At 36.5% G+C, this 25,587-nt stretch overlaps 2 protein-coding genes across 2 annotated transcripts; one reads left to right on the top strand and one right to left on the bottom strand.

The window, feature by feature from the left end:
* Positions 1-727: 727 nt before the first annotated feature.
* LOC133869403 (cysteine-rich receptor-like protein kinase 10) lies at positions 728-5,928 on the top strand. The gene is made up of 7 exons (XM_062306396.1): positions 728-1,644; positions 3,260-3,394; positions 3,509-3,636; positions 3,769-3,979; positions 4,111-4,348; positions 5,251-5,401; positions 5,505-5,928. Exons 1-7 carry the CDS (start codon positions 828-830, stop codon positions 5,796-5,798), a joined length of 1,974 nt encoding a protein of 657 aa, XP_062162380.1. The 5' UTR covers positions 728-827; the 3' UTR covers positions 5,799-5,928.
* Positions 5,929-13,780: 7,852 nt separating this feature from the next.
* On the bottom strand, positions 13,781-18,271 carry LOC133869404 (cysteine-rich receptor-like protein kinase 10). Its single transcript, XM_062306397.1, has 7 exons — positions 17,258-18,271; positions 16,314-16,454; positions 16,048-16,169; positions 15,592-15,802; positions 15,045-15,282; positions 14,319-14,469; positions 13,781-14,224 (listed from the first exon to the last, which is right to left on the bottom strand). Exons 1-7 carry the CDS (start codon positions 18,084-18,086, stop codon positions 13,907-13,909), a joined length of 2,010 nt encoding a protein of 669 aa, XP_062162381.1. The 5' UTR covers positions 18,087-18,271; the 3' UTR covers positions 13,781-13,906.
* Between the last annotated feature and the right edge of the window lie 7,316 nt (positions 18,272-25,587).

Genomic DNA, 25,587 nt, shown 5'->3' with positions numbered 1-25,587 from the left:
GAAAAAAAAAAAAAAAAAAAAAAAGAAAAAAAAGTAAAAAGAAAAAAAAAAGTTTAGGATTTGACCCTTGTTTGGGGTTGGTTGAACTACTCTCAGGCCAAACGGGGTGGCCGAGCTATTCACAAGGCTCTTGGAAATGGTTTACGCCACCCCTATTTTGCTCTTTGAGGGTGGTCGAACTACTCTCAAGCCAAATGGGGTGGCTGAGCTACTCCCAAGGCTCTTGAAGATAGTTTTGGTCATCCCTATTTTACTCTTTAGGGATGACTGAACTACCTCAAACTTAATTATATATATATAATATACAAGTACGTAAAAATATTATGGCCGTGTTTGGTTGTTTGGTAAATGACAGATATGTATGGAGTATTGGGTTGTTAGTGGGTTAATTTTTAAATTATTAAATGTGATATAATGTAAAAAATGTTTGTATAGAAAAATGAAAAAAAAAAATTGTATTGTAGTGAATTTTTTATTTGAATAATAATAATAAAAATTATTGATATGATAAAAAAAGTTGAAATGTTTTGATATTGATTATTATTGAAAAATGTAAAAATAAAATAAAAAATACCAAAACTCTCTCTCCCACTACCGTGGCCTGCTCACGGCGTTGCCAAACAACGCCTATTTCTTTGGGTGACTTGCGCGTCAAGCAGACGCTATGCAGAAATATCGGCCCCTTAGGTTGATAGCGTCAAGCAGACGCCTCGCCGAAACGGCAAGTCTTTGCGTCTGCACCGCCATTTATACTCGCGTTCATCAAAGCATTGTAATACAATACTGAAAAGTGAAAATCTTCCATAGTTGCAAATTGGTTCATCAAAATGCCTTCCTTCAATCCCTTCTCTCTTCCCATCGTGTTCCTTTTCCTGCTTAGCTTCCTCAGCCTAAGCGCTTATGCAGCTGACCCACTTCAAATTTTCTACACCTGTGCAAACCATTCCTTCGCCCAAAATAGCGTATATCCCTCCCGTCTCAACTCCCTCCTCTCTTCCCTCTCCTCCAACGCAACCGGCAACATTGAATTCTACAACACCTCCGTCGGCGAAACCACCTCCAACCCCGTCTACGGTCTCTTCCTCTGCCGTGGAGATGTCGCTGCTGAAATTTGCCGAAGATGCGTGGTCAACGCAGTCCAAGAGCTCGCCACTAAGTGCTCAAGGGAAAAGGCTGCCGTTATCTGGTATGACGAGTGCATGGTACGCTACTCCAACGAGTCTATCTTCTCCACCCTGATCAAAAGTCCTCGAGTTGCCTTGACGAACCCAACGAACATCACCGAGCAGGACCGGTTTAACAGGCTATTGAACACAACGATGACCGAACTGGCACGCGAGGCCTCCAACTTTCCGATCGGTGTTAAAAAGTTTGGGGTTAAGGACTTTAAATTTTCCGAATTTCAAAATGTGTACAACCTTGTACAGTGCACACCGGACCTGTCCAGCACCGACTGCAATAGTTGTCTTAAGTTCACTATAAACGGCCTTCTTATATCTTATGGTGAAAGGCAAGGGGCAAGAGGTCTCTTACCTAGTTGTAATGTTAGGTACGAAGTGTACCCATTCTACAATGCACCCACGACGCCCGCGCCTGCACCAGGACTTGCTCCTCCACCTCCAAGCTCCGCAGCTGGATCAAAAGGTGAAGTGGTCCACTCTTTTCCATGCTTTTCATTCTTCTCTATTCTTATTATTTTCGCAGAATAGATTTGGTAGGGATTTATTCATTGAAAAATTTATTATTTTCACAATTAGAATAACTATTTTCTTAAAACAAATTAAAAGTTTGAGGGAGATTTATCGATTGGGTGGTACTTTTGAGGGGAGTATATAAACTTTTTCCTTTTTATTTTCTCTCGAACTTAAAAGAAAAAAAAAAAAAAAAAATACTATGTGATTACTATGTAGTGGTTGGTCAGCCGCAGATAGAGCCAATTAAGGGTGGTCATATCACCTTTGAAACATCTCATGCATGGTGGACCTTTGAGGTGTTCCGGCAGTGGTGCAACCACCTGGTCCACCCCTGATTCTGTGGCCACCACTTCGGGAGTGGTCATTGCTACCCACCATAATTCACTTTTTTTTTAAAAAAATAAAATAAATAAATAATGTGAAATTTTAGTAATTTTAATTTGAGCCAAATTACCGTAAGAAATTTCTGTCTTTATTAAATTCTTCTTCTTAGTGATGGAAAATGTGTTACTTGAAAGTCATTTATTATTGGAAGTCAAAAAATTTATAATTTAATATTTAGATATTTTTTACTTAATTATTTCAATTTCATTAATCATCAAAATTTGAAGCCCAAAAAAGAAAAGGAATTGTCGACATCAATTATCAATTGCCATATTAATTTGTAAAGAATTTTATAGTAAAAATTGTATCTCTAACTCCACTCATATGATTTCTATAAATACTTTGGTCTGAATCATGGCCTGTTTATATCTCATTATTGGAAAAATTAGGTACAACCGTACAAAGTGAAAGTCATGCCGACGTGGGTCGCAATTATAAAGGATTGAGTTGTAAGTTTTAAGAGCATGCACTAGCATCAAATACTCGATGATTTGAATTTTTTTTAATAAATTTAATCAAACCAGATTACTTTTTCATTTTTTTTTTTTTATCTAAATACATCTTATAATAGATTTTCTTAATTTTTTCTACAAGATTGAGGAAAAATATAGAAGAACTTATGTAGGGTTTTTTTTTGTGATTTTTTTCTATATATAGGAAAGAAAATGGGCTATAAGGTGTTATATGACAAAGTCAATTAAATTCGAACTTAAGACTTTTAACTCTGATACCATATTAGATTGACAAGATTCAAACTCAGATCTCTACTCTGATACTATGTTAAATTATTAATTATTCATAAAATTTAAGTTGATAAGAATAAATAAATTTAATTATTTTATCAATACTTTAACAAGTTCTATTAGTGCTCTAACGTAGACGATGGACCATAAAAGTATATATATATATATATATAGCTAGTCATTTACTATTTTTTTTCTGCGATATCGATCGCGACCTTTACATCAAAGGTTCTTGACCGGCCGTTATATGAACTCCATTTGGTAGATCACTTGTAGGGAAAATCTCTTAGCAAAAGGGTAAGAGGATGAAGTAAGAGCTGACTTGATGTAAAAATTTGAATCATAACCAGAGTTCTTTGTGCTATTACAAACAGCTTCTTGTCGGTCGAGGACCATTGTACTGTTTTCGCATGTGGCTGAATCATGACATGCATGCAGGAAAAAACAAAATCTCAACAGCAACGATAGTTGCCATTGCTGTTCCAATTGCTGGATCTGTGGTGTTATTCATTTTGGGCTACAGCTGTTTCCTAATTAGGAGAACAAAGTACAATGCTGTCGAAGGAGAAATTGGTAAAGAATAAGTATATATATGGGTTATTACGATCTTTAATTTAATTAGTCTCTTTGTCTGCACGCGCTGCTATTTGCAGTGCTATCTCTTACGTCCACTGTTTACGTTTGTAGATGCAAATGATATGACAAGTACTGTAGAGTCCTTGCAATTTGATTTCGCTACAATTGAGGCTGCCACAAACAAATTCTCAGATGATCATAACAAGCTAGGTGAAGGTGGATTTGGTGCGGTTTACAAGGTAAGTATGACCAGCTAATTAACTCATACATACATATATATGAGTAATTAGGAGTTCACAAGCATTAATATTGGGATTTTAGGAATTGTACCAACTGAACTGTTCTAAAGGTTGGGTGAAATACATTCTTAGGGTATACTTCCTAATGGACAAGAAATAGCAGTTAAGAGGCTATCGAGAAACTCTGGACAAGGAGGAGAACAATTTAAGAATGAAGTTGTATTAGTAGCCAAACTTCAACACAAAAATTTAACAAGGTTATTGGGATTTTGCTTGGATGGAGAAGAAAAGATACTCGTCTATGAATTTGTGCCCAACAAAAGTCTGGACTATTTTCTATGTGGTATGTCCACTTTAACATATATCCAATAGTCTTTGTCATTATGATTGCATAATAGTAATTTTTAATCAATATGCATTTGTATCTAATCTTTTGTTCATATAGCATGAGTAATTTTTGTAATGAACTTGTAGACCCAAAAAAACAAGAGGAATTGGATTGGTCAAGACGTTACAATATAATAGGCGGAATTGCTCGAGGAATTCAATATCTTCATGAAGATTCTCGATTAAGAATTATACATTGTGATCTCAAAGCCAGCAACGTATTGCTAGATGCCAATATGAATCCAAAAATTTCAGATTTTGGCATGGCAAGAATTTTTGGAATTGATCAAACACAAGGAAACACAAGTAGAGTTGTGGGGACTTAGTAAGTTCTAAAGTTTTCTTATTCTTTGCTTTATCAAACTAAGGAGTACATTTATTGTTCAACCGAACGTATAGATTGTTAGAATAATATTTAAATGATTAAATCTTTTATTTCCTATTAATTTAAGCTTTTGTGATAAGTGATGATTTAACATAGTATTAGATATGATATTTTCCTTATTTACCTTACTGATTTATTTCATTGTATAGGTTGATTTAATTTTATATTACTTTCATTAGTTACTTGATTGTATTTCTTCTTCTAATTGACCTTATTCAACTCTAAACAAGCACTTTCTATGCACACAACACAGTTTTCTATTACCTTGTTTATTTTAATAAGAGCAAAGGTTCTTACTTCAATCCTTCTCTCATTTATTCACGTCACATTTTAATTAAATATTCTACAATATGCTGGGTCTCACTTATTAAGGGGGAATGTTATAATTAGAAATTATTTATATGATTAAATCAACTATATCCTACAAGCTCAAGCTTTTGAAATAAGTAATAATTTAAGAGAAGTGCTAGACATCCCAACACCTTTTTTCAGAATTTAGTTCCAAACTGATGTGTCACAATCTTATAAGATTGTGACACACTTCCAGAAATAATAGATCTCATGGGAATGTGACACATCAGTTTGGAACCAAATTCTGGAAACAAGTGTTTGGATGTCTAGCATTCCTCATAATTTAATGTAGATCATTGAAATCGAACAACATATGTAGGTTACTATATATAGTGTATAGTTTGATCAATGTGAGTACAAATGTTATGTGTATTATATCATTTTGGAAAAGCAGTTGGCTATGAATTCAATCCTAACAATTAGAGTATGGTTAAAAAGGACTTTATTTATCTTTCAAGTGACACAATTATATTTATGGTGCTGGCATGTAGTGGGTACATGTCTCCAGAGTACGCAATGCACGGAGAATTTTCTGTGAAGTCAGATGTGTATAGTTTTGGTGTGTTAATTCTAGAGATTATCAGTGGCAAGAAAAACAGCAGTTTTTATGAATCAGAAGATGCTGAAGACTTCTTGAGCTATGTGAGTATCAAACAGATACTGTAATTTCTTTTTCCCGTCTTTGATGCAAAGTGCAGAGAAGAGAAGCTTGACATTGTGTGTACTACGTGATAATTTGCTGCAGGTTTGGATACATTGGAGGGATGATAGGCCCTTGGAATTGTTGGATCCAAGTTTGGGAGATTCTTATTCTCGAGATGAAGTCCTTAGATGCATCCAAATTGGCTTGTTATGTGTTCAGGAAGATCCAACTAATAGACCTACCATGGCTTCAATACTTCTCACACTCAACAATAGCTCCGTTACGCTACCATTACCGCAAGAGCCTGCATTTTTCCCCCGCACTGATCAGTCTACAAGCAAGGCAACGCCATGGTCTGTTAATGAAATGTCCATTACTGAACTACAACCTCGATAGTCCGAATAAAGCATCTACAACCTTTTGTTTATGGAATATAAACTCAAGACGTACAGTATGTTACTTAAGAGTTCCACGTCAATCGTTTATCTTGAATGCTATGTTCCAATATAGACTGAACAGGAATAAAGGATTGTTGATTTTGTAATAGCTTCTATTGTTAAAAACTTATATTGGGTGGAGAATATAAATAAATGTAATGTACTAAGTGAGATTCTGCTATATAATTATGAATCTCACTATTTTTTTTTTGGCTAACCCAAAGCCTTCCCAAACTTTAAACTCTATTACTCTACTCCATATCCTATCCAAGCTTTTCATATTATTCATCTTCCTCTTGAACCATTAACTTTTCGACAGGCTGCTACTAAACTGGAGTGGTGTGCTGCTCATACCGGAGTAGTGTGTTGTAATGAGTAGTGAATACAGTGCTTTAATGAATAATCAGACTTGAACTTTCTATCCATGACCTAGTAATCATAATGTGGTGAGAGACAAATGGGTATCTAAAGTTAAAGAAAAACCTGGTGAAAGTGTGGATAGATACAAAGCCCAATTAGTTGCCAAGGTGTTTGATCAGAAAGTAGAAAGTCGAATTGACTGCCATGAGACCTTTAGTTCAGTTACCAAATCAGCAACAATCCCCATGGTACATTTTCATTTTTGTAGTTAATTTTAACCGACGCATATGTCAATTGGCTACCTTGATGAAGAAGTGTATATGAAAAATCCTCAAGGCTTATCACTTCTGAAAAGGATTAAGGGCCCGTTGGTAGGCCCAGAGGCGATCGTCAATCAGGGCCCATATTTGGATCTGATTAAGTTGGTAGGAATAAATGAATTCAATTATTTAATTATATTTTAAAACTTCAAAACTGACATTGAGACAAGAAAAAATAATAATAATAAGTTCCACATTGCACAAGCGTTGTAATAAAAAAAAAATCAAAAATAAAGTAAATGTTCAATTTTTACTACAAAATTTTATACAAATTGAAGTGACGGATCATAATTAATGAAATAATTAATGATAAACTCGTCAATATTATACTCTTAATCATTTAATCAATTATGAATTGTTACAAAAAGAACTTCTGTTCGTTGTTAATAGTTAAATGGCAGGGTCCACTGGGCACATTAATATGTAGAAAAAAATTGTAATAAATCATTTTTTTCAAATGGAGTGCACACTCTCGTGGTGGATTGGACTTTACAAGGGCTCTTTTCGAGAATAAAACATATTGAATTCGGCTTCTATACTGTGGTTTAAAACTACAACACAAATTTTGTAATTTTAACGAACGGCCAGCACAGATCCTGTAATCTTATGAACAACCACGATTGTTTTGGGTTCTTATTAACTCAAACGTCACTGTTTTGAACCCTAAGAAGACTGAACCAAATGTTTGAAGGGTTTTTGGTTTGAATTTGATGAGGTGCGGTCATCAGTGCCTGAATTTGATGAGGTGCGGTCGTGGGGAGTTATCCTACAGCCCTCTCCTCGCACTGCCGCACTCCTTGGGCCCAATTCCGGAATTGGGTGTTTTTTTTTTTTTTTTTTTTCCCTAATATTCCAATTTCTCAAATACTGTGCCAGATCTGAAGATTGCTCTGTTTCTTACTGATGAGGCTTCTATCTCTGCAAGATAGAAAGTTATCTTCATGTGTAATTCAAACTTAGTTATCCTTGTATGTAATTCTGTTAGGTGGTTTTACCTTCAAATGTACAGCATCATAGTTCAACATGAACTCTTGTAACATCTCTATATATACTACATTAACACTTAGGTTCTGATTAAGTTAATCAAACCTATTCCCTATCAAATCTTTCAGTTTCTCCCATTGATTTGCGGGGATGTTAGAGACTAAATCTATGCAGCAAGTCATCCAGAACAGCAAGCCATCTACGCCAATCTGCAAGACACTAAAACCATTCCTCAAATCTTCCTAACCACTCCTTTATCTCAGAAGACAATCTTCCACCCATACCTTCTTGTATTTCTTATTTAGTTTTTCCTTTTGTCCTCTGGTTTTTAACCTTTATTAAGTCTATATATTGGTGTATTTTGTGACCAAAAATATGTAATGAAAATCAGTCAAAATGTAGTCGTTTGGTTTACCTTGTGTTTTCTCTTCTTCCCTCTTCTCCTTCTGTGTGTTTTTTTGTCTTCTCGTTATTTCTAACACCAACTACACAACAAAACAGTAAATATACAGAATTCTGATAATTCAAAAAATTATTATAGCCGAATGCTTAGTGATGATCAACTATAGCTTTTCTTTTTTGTTTACCATTTTCTGCTAGTATATAATGTTATTGTAAGTCTTCTTTAATTTGTTCTTCTACGCAGGAAGAAACAGCCAATGGAGAAAAGCACGACAGAACCAGTAATTGGCACAACAATGGCGATGATAGTAATTAGACATGGCATGCTTTGTCCTGCAATAACAATTATCATGCGTCATTGTGATTAATGAATGCATGAAATTCTCTTTCAATAAAAAAATTAAAAAACAAAAAAAAAAAACTATTGTTGGTACAGTTTCCGGTATGGTGTGAATCTGCACGTTCCTTTGATGTTCTTCACGCTTCTCAATAACTCTGCAAAACAACAAAACCTAGGGACCCTTCCGGGGGTCCCGCTCCGATGCCTAAGTTAGCTTCTGTGAGAAAATAATGCTTTGTGCATAAAATTGAGTCTTAGTTTATACCTGGGGTACGGGCCTATTTATAGGCATAGAGGTGGAGTCAAACCTGGATTAGGACTCCTTCTCCTTGTTGATTTAGAACTGCTGTCCGAGTTCTAATTGGACTTTAATCCTTTACTAGACTTCTAATTGGATATCTTCTTAGACTTCTGATCTGATATCTTCTTAGACTTCTGATCTGATCATTATTCTTATCTGTTTGGACCTTATTTGACTCCTCTTTGGATCGGGTTGAGTGGGATTTATCCCCAACAGTTACCCCCCAATTCCCTTATCCGAAGCTTGCTTGAATAATGGGAATTCCATGTCTAAGGAAACCCGATCTTTGTCTCCTTCTGAAAACCTGCTAACCTGCAAAACCCGAGGGTTAAATCCGACCCCCCGAGAAGTTTCTTCCTCTTGGCTAGGACTGATCCGAGATGCTCCTTTCTCTCGGCTAGGACTGATCCGAGACTCTCGGCTAGGACTGATCCGAGAGTTTTCTTCTTGGTCTCGGCTAGGACTGATCCGAGACTCTCCTTCTCTGCTAGGATTGATCCGAGAAGTTTTTCTTGCTCTCGGCTAGGACTGATCCGAGAGGCTCCTTCTCGGCTAGGACTGATCCGAGAAGTTGTTCTTGCTCTCGGCTAGGACTGATCCGAGAGGCTCCTTCTCGGCTAGGACTGATCCGAGAAGTTGTTCTTGCTCTCGGCTAGGACTGATCCGAGAGGCTCCTTCTCGGCTAGGACTGATCCGAGAAGTTTTTCTTGCTCTCGGCTAGGACTGATCCGAGAGGCTCCTTCTCGGCTAGGACTGATCCAAGAAGTTGTTCTTGCTCTCGGCTAGGACTGATCCGAGAGGCTCCTTCTCGGCTAGGACTGATCCGAAAAGTTTTTCTTGCTCTCGGCTAGGACTGATCCGAGAGGCTCCTTCTCGGCTAGGACTGATCCGAGAAGTTGTTCTTGCTCTCGGCTAGGACTGATCCGAGAGGCTCCTTCTCGGCTAGGACTGATCCGAGAAGTTTTGGTCTCAGCTAGGACTGATCCGAGACTCTCGGCTAGGACTGATCCGAGACGACCCCCCTTTCTTCTTGATCTCGACTAGGACTGATCCGAGACGACCCCCCTTTCTTCTTGATCTCGGCTAGGACTGATCCGAGACTCTCGGCTAGGACTGATCCGAGAGTTTTTCCCTGCAAAAGAAACAACATCAACGGGTTCCTGGTCCTTAGACCGGGAACACTCCGATGCTTAAGTCAGCTTTATTCATTTATTCTGAAAATACTTATTCCCAAAATCTGGGGAATTTTCTGTCTAACCTGAATTGGGGATAAATCCCACTCAACCCGATCCAAAGAGGAGTCAAATAAGGTCCAAACAGATAAGAATAATGATCAAATCAGAAGTCTAAGAAGATATCAGATCAGAAGTCTAAGAAGATATCCAATTAGAAGTCTAGTAAAGGATTAAAGTCCAATTAGAACTCGGACAGCAGTTCTAAATCAACAAGGAGAAGGAGTCCTAATCCAGGTTTGACTCCACCTCTATGCCTATAAATAGGCCCGTACCCCAGGTATAAACTAAGACTCAATTTTATGCATAGAGCATTATTTTCTCACAGAAGCTAATTTAGGCATCGGAGCGGGACCCCTGGAAGGGTCCCTAGGTTTTGTTGTTTTGCAGAGTTATTGAGAAGCGTGAAGAACATAAAGGAACGTGCAGATTCACACCATACCGGAAACTGTACCAACAGTTTGGCGCCGTCTGTGGGAACGATTATTCGTTCCTCATAAAAGAAAAAGAAGATCCAGCATGGTGATGAACACACGTTCCGGAAGCCAGACCAATCGACAGCCCGTGGCCCCACAGGAACCGGCTATTCAGAATAATTTGCAGCCTCTACCGAACCCTCCCCCGGGGGGTGGAGATCAAGATCGCATAGCAGCGTTGGAAGCCCAGATTGAAGACTTAAATGCAGAATTGTTACGCATGAGGACGAGACAGCCCAATCCCGAGATGAACAGGGATGAGCGTGAGGAAGAAGATCACAATAGCAACATTAATCCTCGGAGGGAGGATGACCGCCAAGGAGACCTGAGCAGAATTATTGCCGAGCTGGAGAGAAGGTGCACGGACATGGAGATGGAAAGAAAGGACAAAGGCAGATCCGTAATGGTGGACAAGCTCCTAATGGGTACAGACTCACCCTTCACCAGACGGGTGGCAGACTATCAGCTTCCCGATAAGTTTAAGGTACCCCAAATTCTAAGTTATGCAGGAGACAGAGATCCCTTGGATCACCTAGAGAATTTCAAAGCTCATCTAGACCTTCACGGGACACCCGATGAAGTAGCATGTCGGGCCTTCCCTCTTACTCTTTCGGGGAATGCCCGAGACTGGTTCAGGAAGCTGCCCCCGAATTCCGTTGATCAGTTCAAGGAATTGTCCAAGATATTCCTAACGGAGTTCTTGGCTTTCCGGACAAGGAAGAAGCCTTCGGGATATTTGCTATCATTGCACCAGCAGGGCAACGAGAGTCTTAAGGAGTTTATGGCTCGGTTCAACCGAGAGAAGGCTATGGTCGAAGATCCGACCGAGGATATGATCTTTGCTGCCATTTATCAGGGAATTTCACCCGAGGAGCCTTTGATGAAGAAGTTGATCCGGAAGCAACCGAGTACCTTGCAGGGCCTCATGGATAAGGTAGAAGAATTCATCAATCAGGAAGAGACGCTGAAGTCTATGGCCAGTTCTAGACTACCCCGAGAGACAGCCCCAGAAAAGAAAAGGAAAGAACTCAAGAAAGCTGATTGGGAAGAGCAGAGACAGGTAAAGAAGTTCAAAGATTACAACTTTACACCTCTCAATGCCGAGATATCAGAAGTCCTCATGGAGATCAAGAGAGATCCGGCGTTTCGGGAACCGTAAAAGATACCAGGTAATCCTCCTTATAGGAATGCAGGGAAGTATTGTGATTTTCATAAACAAGCAGGTCATTACACCGAGGGGTGCGTAACCCTAAGGTTGTTAATAGAAGAATTCATAAAGAATGGCAAGTTGGTTCGGTTCTTGGGAGAGCGACGGAACCATCAAGGAAATAACAGGCCTCAGAATCATCAGGACTATCAGCCCCGAGATCAACAGCCACGGGATTACTATCCCCGAGACCGTCCTCAGCTAGACGAAAGGCATCAAGAGAATGCTCCCCGAGATGACATAGAAAGAAGAGAGGACCGAAGAAGCAGAAGCCCACAGCATAGAGAGCCGAGGCAACAGCAGTATCTGCCCGTGATCCCATAAAAAGGACTCTCGGGAATTTCAGGCTTGCTTTTATTTTTTAGTATTTATATTTGCAAAGAACTAGACTTTTATTTTTAATTCAGGTTAGACAGAAAATTCCCCAGATTTTGGGAATAAGTATTTTCAGAATAAATGAATAAAGCTGACTTAAGCATCGGAGTGTTCCCGGTCTAAGGACCAGGAACCCGTTGATGTTGTTTCTTTTGCAGGGAAAAACTCTCGGATCAGTCCTAGCCGAGAGTCTCGGATCAGTCCTAGCCGAGATCAAGAAGAAAGGGGGGTCGTCTCGGATCAGTCCTAGTCGAGATCAAGAAGAAAGGGGGGTCGTCTCGGATCAGTCCTAGCCGAGAGTCTCGGATCAGTCCTCGCTGAGACCAAAACTTCTCGGATCAGTCCTAGCCGAGAAGGAGCCTCTCGGATCAGTCCTAGCCGAGAGCAAGAACAACTTCTCGGATCAGTCCTAGCCGAGAAGGAGCCTCTCGGATCAGTCCTAGCCGAGAGCAAGAAAAACTTCTCGGATCAGTCCTAGCCGAGAAGGAGCCTCTCGGATCAGTCCTAGCCGAGAGCAAGAACAACTTCTTGGATCAGTCCTAGCCGAGAAGGAGCCTCTCGGATCAGTCCTAGCCGAGAGCAAGAAAAACTTCTCGGATCAGTCCTAGCCGAGAAGGAGCCTCTCGGATCAGTCCTAGCCGAGAGCAAGAACAACTTCTCGGATCAGTCCTAGCCGAGAAGGAGCCTCTCGGATCAGTCCTAGCCGAGAGCAAGAACAACTTCTCGGATCAGTCCTAGCCGAGAAGGAGCCTCTCGGATCAGTCCTAGCCGAGAGCAAGAAAAACTTCTCGGATCAATCCTAGCAGAGAAGGAGAGTCTCGGATCAGTCCTAGCCGAGACCAAGAAGAAAACTCTCGGATCAGTCCTAGCCGAGAGTCTCGGATCAGTCCTAGCCGAGAGAAAGGAGCATCTCGGATCAGTCCTAGCCAAGAGCAAGAAGAAACTTCTCGGGGGGTCGGATTTAACCCTTGGGTTTTGCAGGTTAGCAGGTTTTCAGAAGGAGACAAAGATCGGGTTTCCTTAGACATGGAATTCCCATTATTCAAGCAAGCTTCGGATAAGGGAATTGGGGGGTAACTGTTGGGGATAAATCCCACTCAACCCGATCCAAAGAGGAGTCAAATAAGGTCCAAACAGATAAGAATAATGATCAGATCAGAAGTCTAAGAAGATATCAGATCAGAAGTCTAAGAAGATATCCAATTAGAAGTCTAGTAAAGGATTAAAGTCCAATTAGAACTCGGACAGCAGTTCTAAATCAACAAGGAGAAGGAGTCCTAATCCAGGTTTGACTCCACCTCTATGCCTATAAATAGGCCCGTACCCCAGGTATAAACTAAGACTCAATTTTATGCATAGAGCATTATTTTCTCACAGAAGCTAATTTAGGCATCGGAGCGGGACCCCCGGAAGGGTCCCTAGGTTTTGTTGTTTTGCAGAGTTATTGAGAAGCGTGAAGAACATAAAGGAACGTGCAGATTCACACCATACCGGAAACTGTACCAACAACTATGATGGTTCGTTGTGAGAATAGATGGCAGATGCAATAATATAAAGTAAAAATCAGCTGGTAGGTACCGAAACATTAATTAGAAGTAGTTGAGAACTCAAAAGGCTTTGGCATAGTGGGAAATGGAACGATGACTATGACTTTTGGGATGATCTAATTAAAAAGGTAGTAATTTTGCATTCACGATCTGATTGCTCTAAAAGTCTCTATCTACTACCATGCGTACGGAGAGATTTTTTCCACCCCTTCGAACCCACGCTAAAATGGTTATGTTTCTGAAATCATTCACGTAACGGTCTTAAAATAAGCTTTTCTTTTCAAACTCTGTTCTTGTGGCTGTAGGCAAGTTCCTTCGAGGCCAAGCACCTCGAATAGCCTTATTATATATATCTTTCATTCATTCAATTCTATACATTTCCATGTCAATCACTTCATACGTTCGTTACACTCCACAATTCATACTCTGTATCCATATATTCATAATACAGATTGCATGTAAGGAAAAATATATTAAGAGTTCCACAACTTACTAACATATACTGATTTCAAAGAACATCAAACTATCGAGGGTATATTTCAGTAAATGATGCTTCATTAACTGATGGGCTTATAGATTGATCAGACTGCAGGTCCACTGGCTTGTTCGGCTTTGCTCCACTTGGATGTAAAAATGCTGGCTGCTTTGGTAATGGCAGCGTAACAGAGTGACTGTTAAGCATGAGAACTATTGTCACCATTGTTGGTCGGTTTGTTGGATCTTCCTGAACGCACAATAAACCCATTTGGATGCACCTAACGACCTCATTTCTCGAACAAGAATGTCTCACTGTGGGATCCAACAGTTCCAAGGGTGTACCACTCCTCCATTGTTTCCAAGCCTGCATTCGTTCATTCAAAATAAGTAACATGTATTATTTTATTTTATTTTCATAAAAGCAACACAAAAATTGAAATTATACGATCCATACTCACATAACTCAGCAGATCCTCAGCAAGTTCTGATTGATAAAAATGGCTGTTCTTCTTCCCACTTATAATCTCTAGCATTAAAACTCCGAAGCTAAAAACATCCGACTTTACAGAGTATCGGACATGTATAACATATTCTGGAGGCATGTAACCACTACAAACCAATACCCCCATCAGAACAACAATTGAAGTAAAAAGATGAGACAAAAATTATCCAAGGTTGTTCTTAGTATCATATTAGTAGAATTTAGTTTATCTCAAGCTAATTGATCTCCTAGGATATTGTATTGTGAGTATACGAGTAAGTGTTGAATCCCACATTGATTAAAAATAAATAGAGTATTATTAGTAATTAATATACATAAGTGGAACCAAACTTATTAGAATAAGCTTTTGGGTTGGAGTGATGTCTAAACATGTATATTAATGTGTTTTTGTGGACTACAACAACCATACATTTTCCTTTTTCGTATTTCTCACATTCAAAAATGTTGTGAGTGCACTTGTGATTGTCCAGTCCCACATTAAGAAAATATAAAGAAAAACAGTACTTAATATACTTAAATGTACTTAAGCCCATAAGCTTAGGCTTTTGGGTTAGAAGTGGTGTCTTAGTATGTATGTTAACTTTCTCTTGTTGGACTCCCTAAATGTTTCTCTCCCCAACAAAAAGATAATAGAGTTTGTTGATTTAGATTATGCAAAGATGAAATAAACATAAAAACTTACTTTGTTCCAACAATTTTACTTGTATTTCCTTGAGTTTGATCCACTACAAATATCCTTGCTAAGCCAAAATCTGAAATCTTTGGATTCATACTGTCATCTAACAAAATATTGCTAACTTTGAGATCACGATGGATAATTCTAATTCGAGAATCTTCATGAAGATAAAGAATTCCACGAGCTATTCCTCCAATGATCTTGTAGTGTATTGACCAATTTAATTGTCTTCGATTGACAGGATCTATTATTTTGTCAAAATTACAAGTTAGAATTAAAGGATCGAAATTCAATAGATTAAGGAAATATAAGTTCAGATCCCTTAATGAAAAGTACTTAAAAAAAAAAAAAACTTTAGTCTCTCATTATTTCATAGAGCTTCAGCTCCTTAGCTATGATTCAGTTTGTGAAAAGTTCATGGTAAATGAATTATTGAAAGATTTGCAAGTCATTAATATCATGTATTCTTCAACGGCTAATCATGCATTCATTTAGACATAAAATGAATGGTAAAAAAAGAAAAGAAGTGGACATAAGTTCAGATTGGCCAAACTGAATAGAAAGTAATCGAGGCTTTTGTTGGGCACGTATTCATAGACAAGTAACTTTTCTTTTCCTTCATCGCAAAATCCTAGTAGCTTCACTAAATTTCTGTGGTTAAGCTTAGCTATCAATACAACCTCATTCTTGAATTCTGCTGCACCTTGCCCATGTCTTCCAGATAGCCTCTTCACAGCGATTTGTTGTCCATTAGAAAAGATACCCTATACGTGTTAGAATATAAATTAAATGATTAAATTAATTTTCTTCCTATCAATTTTAGCTTTTAGGATAAGTGCTAAACATATGATATCAGAGAGAAGATTATGAGTTCGAATCATGTCTCTATAATTCACATTCCATTTTAATTAAATATTTCACGTATTTATGATACTATTTTAATGTAATCCCATCAAATTAATTCTTAATTTTTACATTTTAAAAAATTAGCTTGTTAAATAACTCCTACCTTATAAACCGCGCCAAATCCTCCTTCACCAATCTTGTTATCATATGAGAACTTGTCCGTGGCAGCTTCAATTATATCCAAATCAAATTGCAAGGACTCTATGGTTGTAATTTCAACTCCAACTAAACATCCAAACAGTAAATACAAGCATTCTTAAAATGAAAAGATTTGAATCGCAAATTTATGACACCACAAAGACTTTTTTTAAACAAATAAAATAAAATTAATTATTTCGTGATCAAAGAAATTTATTTTTTTTTCTTCACCATTTTCTTCGGATGAAGTGTAGTGTTTCTTCTTTGGTCTCCTCCGAAGGAAGGAATAGGCAATGAAGAAAAGAACCACAGAGATCACAGCAATTGGGATAACAATGGCGACAATTTTCAGCGACGACATTTTGCTTCCTCCTGCATACAACAATATGCATTATTGGCATGCTACAGATTAATAAGATAGTCCATTGAGAATAGTGGGGCAAGAGCTTAAGAGCTGTGGTTTGTGGTTTGTAAATTGGCTTGAAGAGCTACGTACAATTTATACTTTGGAAGTGTAAATGTACAGGATCCTCAAATTATCCTCAAAATATCCCCATTGAGGGTAAGTGTACAAGATACTTTTGTAATTTCCCCTTTGATCCATTGAATAAAAAAACAAAATAAAAATTAAAAAATTAAAAAGTGTACAAGATACTTGCATGTCATTTTTGAGTTGACAGAAGAGAACATTAATAATCTCAAATGATAGATAGTAAGGTATATTAATTAATTAAATTGGAGGAATGTTATACGTACATCTGATTTTTTTGAAAATTGGTTTTTTATTAGAGAATCATGCCACATATTCTGAATGAGGAGTGATAAATAGAATTATTAATATTAGAAAAACAAAAATTGAGAATATTTTCAAAACTCGCAGACTTGGAAAAATAAAAATTGAGAATTAGAGATTTTTTATGGATAATAATCAATCATAATTTACTTGTTCTAATTGCCAATAATTTAGATAAATAACATAAAATAAAAATAATAAAAATAATTTTTTTTTTTTAAATGAGATTCATCGATCTGTTGGGATAAAATTAAATTACTAAATAACTTAAAATTTATTTGGGCAAATACGTGATTACTTGTTAATGAAATTCTTTCCCATCACCTACCATTTACTAGTAACCTAGACAGATAATGGAGTGGATCACAATCTCTTTTCATACCTGGAGGAAGAGGAGGAGGAGGAGGAGGAAATGCAGGCGAAGCAGCTGTGACGTTGTAAAATGGGTACACTTCATATCTAATATTACAACTTGGTAGCAGGACCCTTCCGCCTTGTCTTCCATCACAGCACGAAGATTGATTTACTATGGCGACTCGGAGACATTTATAGCAATCGGACACACTCAGGTCCGGCGTGCACTGCACGAGGCTGTACAGCTTCTGTGGCGCGGCCAGTGAACTGTTGAATTCCACTTCCTTCGTCGCAAACTTCTTTCCTGTCACAGAATTCGACGCAAGGTTCGCCAACGAATCCAATGTGCTGTCCACCAACCCGATGAAGCTGTCTCTCTCTGCCTCTTGGATAGACTGCGGGTTCGGCAGGGGTAGCCCGGGCCCGTAGTTAATGGTGGAGAAGATGGATACGTTGGTGTAACGTAACAAGCACTCGTCGTACCATATTATAGCCCCTTTCTGAAAGGGACAGCGTTGTAGTATCTCTTTGGCTGCGTAGGCAACGCAGTCTTGACAGACTGTGGTGTTGACGTCGCCACGGCACAAAAAGAGCCAGTAGACCTCGCCAGCGGAGGCGTTGGAGAACCCAGTGACCGGAGTGGCGTTAGAGGAAAGAGAAGAGAGGACGAGGTCGAGATTGGATTGGAAGGTGCTGTTGTCGGTGAAGGCTGTGCCTGGCCACCCTGAGCAAAAGTGAAGCTTGTAAGTGGGTGCTGCTTCATTGCCACTGGCAAGGCTAAGCAACGAAATCACGAAGAGAGACGAAAGGAATATAAGAAATTTGAAAGAAGTCATTTTTGGGCAGGGTTCGTTCATCAGTTAATCGATCGATCTCTGCCGTCGATCTCTTCCATTCCATGTTTGTTTCATCAATGAGGTGCAGATATATATGAAGAGGACACGGGTGGTGATCACTGATCAGAGATGCAATTGGGGCCTTTTGACTATGGTCAACAAAACTTATTTTTTCCAAAACCTAAAAGATACGCCAGGGACCATGCATGGACGGAAGAAGTTGATTTTAGAACATTTAGATCTGTGTCGAAGGATTTTACAACAAATCCTGATTGAAGGTTTCTCTTAATCTTTTAAGACACTATATGGGGAGCACAAATTTTATATATTATATAAATTAAGAAATGCTAGATGTTCTTCTAGTATTTTTTTTTTTGGAGTCCTTCTATGCTGACATGACATCTTATTTTTAGTAAAAAAAAAACTACATATTAAATCGAAAATACATATTAAAGTGCAATCACGTTTGTTTAGTGATCAAATCAATTGTAATTAATAGTATCGTGTGATATTATCACAAACCTATTGAAACTAATTGTATTTTTTTTTTTGAAGTCTCTCGTTTAGGTGATGTAATTAAATTGACTATTTAATTTGAGTTTCGGTTATGTATTTATTTATTTGGATTGTTTTATTTGATAAAACATGACCAAATGAATTTAATTCCTAAGTGACTAATTAATTTGAAATGATTGATCTTAAAAATTAATTTGACTTTTTAAAATTATTATTAAATCTATAATATATCATTATTGAATTATGATTTAATAATAATCTTGGCCGGTTATCCCTCGAGCATTTCTTCTTCCCAAACTATTAATTCATGCCAGTTTTTTTCAGGCAACGACCTGAAGTGTTTTTAGGGATAGATTTTTTGACCGATTCAAATTCATGGAGCTTTCTTCCATGCATGGTTCCTTGACTAGCTAACTTGGTCTTAGACTCTTAATGATGTATAAGGACGGACGGACGGACAAGCATTCAAGTTTGCTTGACTAACTTAGTTGACTGAGATATGATATTTGCACCTTTTTTTTTACATTTTATTTTTAAATTTATGGGTCCATCTTAAGTTATACAAATTTAATAATAAATTTAAGAGTTAAAATAATTTATTTATTTTGCTCTCTGTGATTTATATCGTATCGTAAATGGTATTTTGTTTATAGTTAAAAATGAAGATGATACTTTTGTTTAACTTTCGTCCAAAAATTGATAGAAGTCCCACTACAAAAATTGTTGCATTTCACAACATGGCCACGTGCCTGCATCCCACGTGGCCGCATTCAGCCATGTGCCCGAATGGGGCCAAGTGTCCGAATGCCATTTAGCTAATTGTTGTAATTTTAAAAAAATTACATTTTTTTTGCTTTTTTGTTTTTCAGATGGGAGAAAATAATCCAACACATGGCGTTTTTGGCGACAGACCTATTGCATGCGGCACATCACTAATATATTAAATATATAATACATTTATATATTGATGCATACTTATTTAAATAATATATTTGACGTATTAAAAATATCCAGAATGATATACCTCTCAATGTCTATTTTTTTACGAGAAGTTAGTTACCAAATGATGTATACTTTACATATGAAATAAACCATTTAAAAAATAACTACAACTTTTAATTAATACTACGTACATATTTTGGTACATTCTATGGTTTGAGCCCTAATCGTAGTTTAGTATTTATGTAGCATGCATATATATGTATGCGGTATGATTAGGGTTTACATTTGTGTACTATATATATACTGTTAATTATTAAAGCACTAACCCTAGTTTAATGCTATATATAGTATATATACGTAGGTGTAGGGTTGTGTACTACACATATAAAATACATACTTTAAAAAATATAACAATTTCCAATATATTAATACTATATAAATAAACCGCAGTTGTGCTTGTCTGGTATGTATAAGAAAGTGAATGCACAAGTTCCTAAGGATCATTTGTAGAAAGGCCAACCTCGTCAAATAGAACATGGTAATGTGTTGGCCTTGTGATTTTGATCATTTCAACATACCTTACAAAGATAGATATTTGCATGCCTCTATCGTTTGATCAGTTCAATGTTCAAAACTTGATCAAATTGTGACTTGCTCACTCCAACCCCTTAAACATTATTTGTCACAACCTCAAATCCCATAATGTTGATTTTGCAATTTTTTTTAAATTGCAAGCACATAAATTGGCACATATGTAAATTTTTATTACCTTACAAATTGAGGACAATCTCTCAATTCATTGTGTAATCCATATGATTGAGAGTTAATTTCACGATAACGTAAACAAACTTCACCGAATCACCCTCTAATAAGCACACCGGGAGTACCCCCACATTTAAGAATAAAAAGTATCCACTTGAAGGATTCAAAGTGGACCAAGTGGTAGGCTGCATGACTACTTATTATTAAATCTGAAATATATCATTATTGAATCATGGTTTAATAATAATCTTGGCCGGTAATCCCCCGAGCATTTCTCCTTCCAAAACTATTAATTCATGCCAGTACCCTAATTAGGGATAGATTTTTTGACCGATTCAAATTCATAGTCCATGGTTGCTTGACTAGCTAACTTGGTCTTAAATGCTCACATGGGTGGGACCCACCCATTCAGATGGGTCCCACCCATGTTGTGCTCAACTTATTACCAAACTTTTTCCAAATCTTAATGATGTATAAGGACAGACGGACAGACAAGCATTCAACCTTGCTTGACTAACTTGGTTGAGTGAGATATGAAATTTGCACCTTTTTTTTTTTTTATTATTATTTATTTTATTTTTTTATATACTTTTTTAACATTTTGTTTTTAAATTTATGGGACCATCTTAAGTTATACAAATTCAATAATAAATTTAAGAGTTAAAATATTTTATTTTTTTGCTTCTTGTGATATATTTCGTATCGTAAATAGTATCTCGTTTATGGTTAAAAACGAAGATGTATCTTCGTCCAACTTCCGTCCAAAAATTGACGGAAGTCCAATCCATGTCAACACCTCTAAGAAGGTGACACGTATCATATACCTAAATAAAAATTAAAAACTAAAAATAATAAAACTTTTTTTAATTTTCAACCCCCCGTTTAGCCCATGCCCGATTGGGGTGGTTCGGCCACCAAAAAAAAAATGTTTAGGGTTTGACCTTTGTCCGACCAAACGGGGGTAGCCGAACCACCCCCAAAGCTCTTCGGGTGGTTTCGGTCACCTCTATTTTGCTCTTTGGGAGTGGTTCGGCTACCCTCAATTTTTTGACGGAAGTTGGACGGATATATCATCTCCGTCTTTAACCATAAATAGGGTACCATCTACAATATGAAATGAACCACAGGCCTAGGGGCACTACTATTTTTTCTTTTTTTTCCTAACAAGTATTTCGTGATGTGTCAGGAGGTTTGACACGTCATTAAATTTTAGTAACATGTGATTTGTGACGTGTCTTCTACGTCACTAATCAGTTTGTCACAACTAAAAATTTAGTAATGTGCCAATATTTGACATGCCACCAAATTAGAGTTTCATGTGGATCGTTAATGTTGAATGCTATGTTCAGTAATAAAGGATTGTTGATTTTGTAATAGCTTTTATTGTTAAAAACTTATATTGGGTGGAGAATATAAATAAATGTAAAGTACTAAGAGTACTAGCAGTAGATTCTAACAATTTTTTTTATATTTAAGGAACAAAATTACTTTTTGCTTTTCTATAAAAAAAACACTCCACAATAGATTTCTTTACATTTTTCTATATCAATTAAATATTATTTTTTACTCTTATTTTATTCTTTTTCTCTCTTTTATACTTTTTCTCTCTTCCCTATATCAATTAAATATACTTTTTTATATTAAAATAATACATAGGGAATGAATAGCATACTTGTATATATAGGGAATTACTATTCATTCTCAACCCCCTTATCTAAATATAAGGCATCTGTTGTGTGAGGTTTTTTTGATTTTTTTCATAATTTTTTTTTCTAAATATAAAGAAGGGAACCAATATAGAGTAACTGCTACTAATAAATAAACGGGCTAAGACCTTTGGCTCTTAGTTTGCTGGGACCTTTGGATTCCAGCAACAAACAAATAAACTTTAAGTGAGAGTTGGCTAATACAGCGGGGGGGTGATGGTATTGCCAGTTGGGACCGTTGGCTCCAACAACACGCTAATCCGGACTGTTGGTTTCATCACGAGAGAAGTGCAAAAGATAATAATTAAACTTTGCATATAAAACTGTCATATTACTGCTTTATAATTGTGTATATATTCAATTTATGTCTATGATTCGCGACATGGATTATATATTGTATATACATGTGATTATAAAGTCATATGCGTTATGTTGCGTTTATTAAATAAATCAGCATTCATATTACTATTGGAAACAGCGAACTCACTTAGGGTATTTTGTGTTTTTGTTTCTATATATATGTTTATGTATATTAGTGTAGGTTTCATAAATGATGGTTAGAGCTCAAGAGGTTTTAAAGCTAAGGACACATAAATTGTAATTTGTTTGTAATCTTCTGTGTTTAAAACCTTTTATGTTGAGAAGATTGCTAATAATTTTCATGTATTCTTTTGTGTCACTATTGATACCTGTTTCCATGTATTTGTTCTAAGTATTTTATTTATGGATGTCTAGAAGTATTTTAGTTAAAAGCTCTATCGTGTTATTTAATCAAAATACGTTGGATAATTATATTTTCCGCTACTAATTTATAACTTTGATGTTGTAGTAATGTCAAGTGAAAATTCAAAATTTTCACTTACGCTTTTTGTAAAAGCGGGGCGTTACAACTAGCAAGAAGGCTAATGAGTGAAACATCGAGGGGGATATGACTAATACTCAAAGGATAGAATAACCTACATATAAGAGTGACATGTGTCCTTTAAACATGTGAGAAACATATATTTTTTTATTAATACTATTAAAAAAGCATGTGAGAAGCACATGCTATTAAAACATGTGTTTCTCACATGCCAAGGGACACATGTCAATCTTATATGTAGATTGTATGAAATTTCCTACAAACTGGTTTGTAGGAAATTTCTGTCTATACCCAAATTATGACACTGTGATTAATACCCAATCTTTGTGATTGGAGATTCTATGAATGGGGTTTCATGGGAAACAAAGTTAAAAGTGATCATGGTGAGGTACTGTCATATTCTATGTTTATCCACTATCTTAAATGAGAAGATTAGTGAGGAGTCCATCCCTATGGTGTAAAACAGTACAAGATGCAGAGTGGCTAAGGATGAGCTTAAAACTTTTAATGGATTCATAGTCCTTACATGTTGGGATGAGGTATTCCTTGCACACACTCTTGATGGATGTCACCTATGTGAGTGTGGAGGTGGTGCCACTTCGTACGAGACTCTAGAGCGCTCATGAAACTTAGGAGCGCATGGCCTGTATAAGGCCCTAACCCGCGCTAGAATAACCCAATTTTTTTTGGAGAAAGTTATGTGGGTGATAAGTTTGGTCAACTTGTGAATTTGGTTAAAAGACTTTAACTCTACCACGATTCATTAAGTTCCCACTTATTTATCCTAGGTGCGGTTAAAACTTTCGGGTATCACATTGATGCATGCTTTCAATCTTCTTATATTTTAGTGTTGGTAACATGTGGGGATTGTTGTAATGTTACAAACATGGTTTCATTTTTTTCTGTTTTCAAAAATATTTTGTTTAACATTAAGACATTGATGAGTTTTTATGAGAAAAAGAAGAAAAAAGAAATCAACTGTAAATTAGTTTTTATGGCTTTACCGTTGGATTTTAACAAAGATTTTATGGCATTTGACAATATGACCAATAACAAATGCTTTTGACGTTATTACTGTTTGGTCATTAATATTTTTATGACCAAATGGTTTTCTATGAAATCTTGTTTTCATACGGTTTTTAATTGTCTTTAACAAATGGAAATGGTCATTGGCTTTAATAAGAGAAATCAGCTTTAACTGGTTAACGGTTTTCATCATTGGACATTATTAAGCTTTATGGTATCTATGAAATTTGATTTTTTTACTTTTAGTCATAAAATTTCAAAATATATCCATTTCGTCATAAAGTGTTTTTAATGCCTTTGGATACTATAGTAGATTTACTATGCCATCTATCATGTATATATATAAGATACACTACGAGTACTTGAGTGATATATATATATATATATATATATATATATATATATACATTTTTAAATACTTACATTTTTTACATGATACAGACATGATAATATAACCATTTGGTCCTGTTTGTCCACGGGACTCGCACGTGTGCGAGCCTGAATCATTTTCGGGGGGTTGATCTGAATTCTTATTTTTCGTACCCTTTGACCCAAGTGAGTCAGCAGTCTGGGGTGTACGAATAGCGAGGGTGTTAGTGTCTTTTCTTATACACGAGAGATATTTCCCCAACAAAAGTCATGGTCGTTCCATTCGAGCAGAAATGGTAGCGGTAATTTGGGACTTGTGCACCAGTGCGGCTAAGGAAGCTGAGCAAGGAAAGTATTACAAGGATCATATATGGAGACATTGAAAGAAGCTAGGCATGCACGTAATTTTTTTTTGTCAACAGGTATGTTGGATTCGAGAAAGAGGTTTGGTTTATAAACTTCTCAAATTTTCTTATTTTTCTTAGAAAATGCTTGTCAATAACCAGATAAAAGGAATCTGGACGCGTATGTACAATAATTGTTGACGTCTCTATGTGGGGAGTGATATATATACAATTTTTTTACACAACTCTTTTCACATTTTAATTGTAGACTTTTTTCTTTTCTTTTTTTTTTTTTTTGTTTTTTCTTCCAAATTTTAATTATATCTAATTAAAAGAAAGTAGGGTGGACCTCCACCCATGTGCAAAGGTTGGTGCATGTTGTGGTCTACTGGTCTCCACCCACCCCTCTAACAAATGGGCCGAGGTTGTGGCCTCCACCCACCTCTTCTGCCAGGAAGCTCTTCACTCCTTTTGTGTGAGTTCGGTAGATTCTGTGGCCTCTACCCAAGGATAGAACCATAAATATTTATGGAAGAGGCTCAAATATGATTGAAAAATATATTAAGGTTGAAGATTAAATTAATATATAAAAAATAAAATTAGTATAAATATAATCTTAACAAAATATAAATAAAATGAAAGATATAAAATAACTTTTTTCTTAATATATTACAATTTTCAATTTAGTCATCTATTAAAATGAAACCTGAGGTTTCTTCTTTTTTCACATGTTATCTTTTGATAGACGTAAAAATTGAAACTCGAAGCTGTACATAGCCTCATATTTGATTAAAGTTAGACAACTCCAGAAGATGATTTACTAACTATGATATTTCTAACTTTAAAGTTTCATCTTTATCAATCTGAACTCAAATATGATAACGTTGTGGATGTGATCAGGATGTTTCATTCCAATCCCTTCTAATTAACAATGAAGAGATTGTCGATGATAATTGTGTCATGTGCGTTTTATTAGTTATTCATATTAATATATA

This window comes from Alnus glutinosa, chromosome 5 (genome assembly GCF_958979055.1).
Source record: "Alnus glutinosa chromosome 5, dhAlnGlut1.1, whole genome shotgun sequence".
Lineage (NCBI taxonomy): Eukaryota > Viridiplantae > Streptophyta > Magnoliopsida > Fagales > Betulaceae > Alnus > Alnus glutinosa.
The sequence above is the reverse complement of the archived record's forward strand: the minus strand, read 5'-3'. Positions and strand labels throughout refer to the sequence as shown.

Excerpts from the sequence above, each read along its gene's own strand:
- LOC133869404 (XM_062306397.1), bottom strand. The coding sequence starts at position 18,086 with ATGAACGAACCCTGCCCAAAAATGACTTCTTTCAAATTTCTTATATTC. Across the intron at positions 16,455-17,257 it reads TCCTCCTCCTCTTCCTCCAG|GAGGAAGCAAAATGTCGTCG; the intron begins GTATGAAAAGAG and ends TGTTGTATGCAG. Across the intron at positions 14,470-15,044 it reads AGTAAAATTGTTGGAACAAA|TGGTTACATGCCTCCAGAAT; the intron begins GTAAGTTTTTAT and ends ATTGGTTTGTAG.
- LOC133869403 (XM_062306396.1), top strand. The coding sequence starts at position 828 with ATGCCTTCCTTCAATCCCTTCTCTCTTCCCATCGTGTTCCTTTTCCTG. Across the intron at positions 3,395-3,508 it reads TGCTGTCGAAGGAGAAATTG|ATGCAAATGATATGACAAGT; the intron begins GTAAAGAATAAG and ends TTACGTTTGTAG. Across the intron at positions 5,402-5,504 it reads CTGAAGACTTCTTGAGCTAT|GTTTGGATACATTGGAGGGA; the intron begins GTGAGTATCAAA and ends AATTTGCTGCAG.